At 40.6% G+C, this 6,311-nt stretch overlaps 1 protein-coding gene across 2 annotated transcripts; it reads right to left on the reverse strand.

Annotated features, from left to right (window-relative positions):
* Positions 1 to 2,023: 2,023 nt before the first annotated feature.
* Positions 2,024 to 6,256, reverse strand: LOC116393594 (cytochrome P450 2K3-like). Of its 2 annotated transcripts, XM_031866056.1 has the most exons (5): positions 3,267 to 6,256; positions 2,965 to 3,127; positions 2,725 to 2,874; positions 2,480 to 2,640; positions 2,024 to 2,349 (listed from the first exon to the last, which is right to left on the reverse strand). In XM_031866056.1, exons 1-5 carry the CDS (start codon positions 3,471 to 3,473, stop codon positions 2,149 to 2,151), a joined length of 882 nt encoding a protein of 293 aa, XP_031721916.1. In that variant the 5' UTR covers positions 3,474 to 6,256; the 3' UTR covers positions 2,024 to 2,148. The 2 variants fall into 2 exon arrangements, with proteins under 2 accessions (XP_031721916.1, XP_031721915.1); XM_031866055.1 differs by having other exon boundaries at positions 2,725 to 3,127.
* Positions 6,257 to 6,311: the final 55 nt, after the last annotated feature.

Below are 6,311 nucleotides of genomic sequence, written 5' to 3' on the forward strand. Positions count from 1 at the left end.
TCAAACAAATCTGATCCTAAGTTGTTGTTTTCTTGTTTCAATTTGTCTAAAAGAAGTCATTATTTAGTTTTACTGCTTTCTTAAAGAAAAAGTCTTCCAGTACATTAACCGTCAGTTGTTAGAAATGTGAAGTCACAATTTGACTATCGTCAATATATTTCAAAAAGGAAAGCAAAGAGATCTTCCTTAATACCTTTTTGTTTTGAAATTTCTGGAGCTGACTCAGCACCTTTCATAATTGTGGGCCCATAGTAAACATCAACAGGTGTGTATTTACACCTCTTTTCCTGCCTCCCTATCCGGGTCTATTTTTGCCGTTGCAAGTGTTTTCTTTAAAGCATGAAATTCAATAGTAAATGTAAACTAGAAAATTCCGCAACAAATTTTGACAGTGTGGCTTCTACTGCCCGAAGATGTCGCAATATATAACTACACACGCCGATGTTACCGGTAGTATCGTTGAGGTTCGATAGAGATATCGCTTTTCTGTTTTCTGCATTTTAGATTCATACTTTTGGATTCAATCTTGTATTCGTGATGGACAGTCCACAAATGGCTCCCGTCATTTCTGTACTGGACATGTACATCTTTGTTTGAGAAACCTTTGGAAATTATGGGAGCTAACGCTCCCATAATTTCTATACGAACCTCATTCTGAGCTTCATGTTAAGATACAGTTACTCTATGGGACTTTTATTTTGAAAGGGTGGGACTGGGTGGGTGAGAGAGAGGGAGAGGAGACATATTCATATAATGTTTGACACAAACACAGAGGTTATTAAATGACAGGCTTCATCACAAGCATTCCAGTTAGAATTCACTCTGTGGGGCTTTTATCTTGTAATGGGAGGGGGGGTTCTCTAAAAATATCTAAGACCTGAATGACTGTATGGTAGAAAGAGAGAGAGAGACAGACAGACATAAAGAGAGACAGAGTGATGAGTGAGACAGACAGATAGACAGACAGGAGGTCTAACAATGCCTCCATGTCATGTGTGTGTGTGTAGAGAGAGACAGAGGGAGAGAGAGAGAGAGAGCGTGTGTGTGTGTAACTGGTTGCCATGGTGAGGACGCACCTGGTATTAGAGGCAGACTGATTAAGAAACATTACAGTAAAAAGTGATTTTGAACAAAACCCCTGCCTCCTTTTAACAAAAAGCAGGAGTCTGAGTGCCATATATGTGGCCAATATGAATACTGTGAGAAAGATAAGACTCTGCTGAACGCGCTGATGTGGCTTTTATGTTTGTGGTGTTAAAAATGTGAGCTCCAGAGCAATAGACAAAACTGGTACCGTCTGCTTTCTTTGAGAAATGAATGGTGAGGTTTAACATGGAGTCTAATGGAGCAGTTGGTTGGAGTTCATGTCGCTCTGCGGCTCTTTGAGCCAAATGTGTAAGTCTGTGGGATTCCACAGTCATTTGTCTACGACAAGGACAAGATTAGCTACTTTTCCATCCCAAAATTATACATGAAGAGTGAAGATTGTGGAGTCAGTGGCAAAAGACAAATATTTTTTCACAAGAATCTCAAGCTGCTCTCCACTCTAGTGGTGACATCACGCACGCTAAACTGCGCAATACACACCCATTATAAAGTCAAAAACAGACCCAAATTTTCCTGAAACTTAATCTGTGACTTCATTAAAACTGCTAGCTATCAAAATGTCCATTTGGCTCAATAAACTCCAGCGTTTTGTCTACGTTTTAAACTTTGAATCATTTGTCTACGTTAATGTATGGCTAGTCAATATGGACCCAAAGTTAAGTGTTTTTTTAGCTCTCTTCACGCCGAAACCCAATTCAAGTGAATGGAGAAATTTTGCTCCGTTTTTCGGGATTTTCGGGAAAACCGCTGGGCGAATCTCTTATAAAAGTCATTGCACACGATTCCTGATCAGGCCGCACGTTTTGATGAATGCGCAGGTGTTGGCAACGCTGTGTGAGGAGAAGCGTAGTAAACTTTTTGGATAAAGATTATTATTAAGCCCGATGGATTATATACAGTGTGCTTTGGCACAGACAGTTTTACTGCCTTGTGCTACAAAGCCACACTGAATAAATTACTGTATTTACTGGCAATTGACTGAAGTAATTCTAAATGATGCACTTTCTTGATCACTGACTACCTAAACCCAAAATATACATTTTAATAGATTTGTTTTCTAACCTCCAGATTTTGCTTCTGAACCAGGAAAGCATCCACAAAGCCTCTGCACATCTGTGGATTGAGGGTCTCTTTCAAACGACTAAACAGCTGTAAGTTCTGTTTTTTGATGGCAGCACCAAATCCGAGGAAAAGCTTCCTGTTAGCAATCCATTTGAAGAACCAAGGGAACATGTTGTACACCTGTCAAATAATAACATTCATGATACATTTTATTAGGCGAGAGAAAAATGAAAAATAATCCATTACTTTATTTTAGTTTATTTGCTCATATACGTTAAAATTTGAAGTTTCATAAAATGTAAAATGATACCGTTATTGACGGGGAGCCAAAAAGTTGATTTCGTGAGCTCATATTATATACCAGGGATGTAAAATCTGGATCATCATATTGAAATCTGCTGCCATAGACCATGGAGCAGATGATATTAGAGACCGCAAAACGTATCGGTTGGGTCGTATCAAAAGCTTCTCCTGTGGAAAAAGAAAATGATAATGTTTTTAGTTTTTCACAGAAAATGTTGCTCACATAATTGATTATAATAATAAGACATTAACCTTTGAAGTTCTTAAGCACTCCAATGAGGTGCTGACTTTCCTCAATGATTTTTTCCTCGATCGCCCTCTTGCCCATCCCAAAGTCTCTCAGGTTCGTCAAAGCAAAGCGTCTCATCTCTTTCCATGAGTCCCCGTTGGACCATAAAATACCTGAGTAGAAGTGGGTCAACAAAATAGGTAACGGCTTTGCAAGATGATACAATTTTAAGGAAGAGATCTTTTCTGTTTTTCTTTCCTTACCATGTCCTTGATTGAATTCATGTTGGATTTGCTTTTGATCCCTATCTCGAAACTCATCAGCATGATTGACGAGTGCCTCCTTCACCGTCTTGTATCCAGACAGGACCACCACTATTTGGGGTCCCATATAGAAGGTGAACACTGATCCATATTTCTTGGAAAGCTAAGAACAACAGCATAATGTCATGGCATTTTCTGATATACGACACACACATGAGAAGGAAATCAGGATGAAAGAGCTGACTAACAAGCAGAAACAACAAACCACCCTATGAGGAAGCTACTCTTACGTACTGCCTTACCTTCTGTAGTGTGTTGTAGGGTCTCTTGAGGTCAAGCAGCAGCAGGTTCCCGAGTATAGGAAGGGGTTTTGGTCCTGGAGGTTCCTTCCTGTCCCCCTGGGAGCTGAAGCTGAAAGAGGAGACAAGGTAGACGAGCAGCAGGACCACCAGAGCCCCCAACAGGGAGACAGAGCTGGAGGACTGGAGGAGCAGATCTAACATCCCCATGACTTTTTATTAATATTCCTGAAGATGCCACTGCACTGATGAAATAAACTTCCTTCCAGAGCCTTTAGCTTTGTGACTGTTTGGATGAAGTCTTTTGAAGATAAGTACGGCCAAAGGGGAGGGGCACATGGTTAAAAAAAGGTTTACAACCTGCGTGTGATGTGTTGTCTTAAGGTTTAACCATTAGTAAGAATTCCATGTTTTGCCTTCTACTGTTGTGAATTTATACGTGGTTTTGGTGGATGTAGAAGTTCCTGTAGTGGACATGGCCTGTTTGGGTCTACTTGACACCTGAAGCTAAGGAATATTCTGAAAGCAAACTTTTGAAGGAAAAGGGATCATTAAAGAAGATGTCTGTGTGTCTCATGGAATGGAAGAAATGAATCCAACAAACAATTCATTTCTACTGATTGTTTGGTACGTAAAGCCTCCAGAAAATGGCCACAGAGCCATATATCATGTCATGTAAAAGTAATGACACATTATTCATCTCCTCACAGTCTCAGCTCTTACATCTACATCACTCCACGTTTATCCGTGGTTCACCTCGCCCTCACACACTTGGAGAGCAAAGACTCCTATTTCAGACTATCTTCATGAACTTTGGGTTCGCCTTTTACACGATCATCCTCAGCTGTTAAATGTATTCCCTTTTCAAGTACAACAAGTTCTGGAATTACAGTAAATATCCTTATCTTTATCTTGTAGCTCACGGACTGAACATTTCATTCATCTTTTTCTCTCTGCCATTGTTCTTCCTTCTGTATTCTTGGCGCAAAGGAAATGCTTCTTTGCCACGTAGATTTCTTTGATTCTTTGTGTGAATTCATTGTTTTGGTAAAGAGAGATGCCGTTTCTAGCTGACAGTTAAGAATTGCCCACGGGGCAGTAGGAACTTTGGAGTACAAGTTTAAAAACTAATAAAACATTAATAACATATCAGCTTCATGTAGAACTCGGTGTCCCATCTATATTTACTCTTGTTGAAACTTTCACCTTTTCTCCATTGACCCCCATTGGCATACTAAGTTAAAAAGTTACTTGTATTTTTAAATAAGAGAGAAAAAGAGAAATAATCACAAAGAGAGAGGCAGAGAGAAGAACACACGTTGGTCTACAACTGACAGTTAATAATTGCATAGGAAAAATGTCATCAATTACTAAACTAAACCTGGGTTGAAACATCAGCTAACATTCAACCAACTCCGTCTGGAGGCACATCAGTCCATTAACTCCACATTGAATCAGAGCTTCCTCCTCTGCTGCTGTATTTTTAGAAATCTTAGTAACGCTTGGTGGTGGAAAATAATCTTTTTAACCTCCCTCTGTGAAATAACGGACAGAGCCCTTCCCCAACGTATGGTCCGGAGGTCTAACCATCAAAAAAGGTTTAACAAAGTGTATATGCACATTATCTCAACACATTATCACAAAGGGTCCCTACTAGGCAGACCGCCGGACTTAGCCAATCAAATATGTGTATTCTAATAAACTTCCCGACTCGAGTGAGATTTACACACATGGCAAGACGGGCGACAGGCCGAGTAGTCAGAGAATAATACGTTTTGGTCCTGGAGGTTCCTTCCTGTCCCCCTGGGAGCTGAAGCTGAAAGAGGAGACAAGGTAGACGAGCAGCAGGACCACCAGACCCCCCAACAGGGAGACGGAGCTGGAGGACTGGAGGAGCAGATCTAACATCCCCATGACTTTTTATTAATATTCCTGAAGATGCCACTGCACTGATGAAATAAACTTTCTTCCAGAGCCTTTATCTTTGTGACTGTTTGGTTAAAGTATTTAAAGGATAAGCACAGCCCAAGGGGAGGGACACATGGTTTACAAACAGGGTTGATTTCTTTACATTTAGAAGCTATTGCACATCCTGCGTGTGATGTCCTAAGGTTTAACCATTATGAAGCATGCCATTACTACTATCCATTATATATGTGGAATTTCTGGAACCAAGAGTCTCATTATTAACTATTTCCCATCCCAGATGGAACAAACAAAGTCTTTGAAACGGCCCAGGGGCCTCCTCTGTTTTCGCGGCGGGGCCGCCTGTTGGGTTGCATCCAACATCGACACCATCTCGAAAAAAGGCCCAGCAGAGGTACTTCCTGTGCCAGCTCAGGAAGTACAATCTGCCGATTCTGTTTTACTCCACTATCATCAAGTCTGTTCTCTGCTCCTCTATCACTGTGTGAAAAGAAATCATGAAAAAAGTAATCAGTATGCCATAAAAAAAGACAAGGAAATAGGTCAACAGATTGACCCTCACAACAGAGAGGGGGGTGGAGATCATCTTTGCTCTGACCCCCCCCCACACACACAAATAGTAAGGTGAGCCTCCGCTGCCTACCAATCCCTAAAATGCTGCATAAATGAGAAATGAGGGATTATTTCTGCAAATCTGCTGCATTCATGTGCTTAACACACACACACACACACACACACACACACACACACACACACACACACACACAGCAGTGAGACGTAAGGAGATTATTTCGTCAGAAGCCAGGCTGTAGTGTGGTATGAGTGTATGCAGCACTGTTATCTAAAGAGGAATGACATCATTTTAAATGGTAGTTTTCTCTACAGCCTCCTCGTGTTTCTCTAGCTCACGTCCTTTGCATCTTTTCAATTATTTCTCTGTTTCCAGCTGTGTACAATGTACACAAAGTACATTTACGTGGAACATGTACTAGTTCCAATTTATACTCTACATCTCAGAGGTAAATGTTGTACTTTTTACTCTACTACACCTCAGAGGTACATATTGTACGTTTTAACTCTACTACACCTCAGAGGTACATATTGTACTTTTTACTCTACTAC

Source organism: Anarrhichthys ocellatus, unplaced genomic scaffold (genome assembly GCF_004355925.1).
Source record: "Anarrhichthys ocellatus isolate YVR2014 unplaced genomic scaffold, GSC_Weel_1.0 scaffold34, whole genome shotgun sequence".
In the NCBI taxonomy this organism is placed as follows: Eukaryota; Metazoa; Chordata; class Actinopteri; order Perciformes; family Anarhichadidae; genus Anarrhichthys; species Anarrhichthys ocellatus.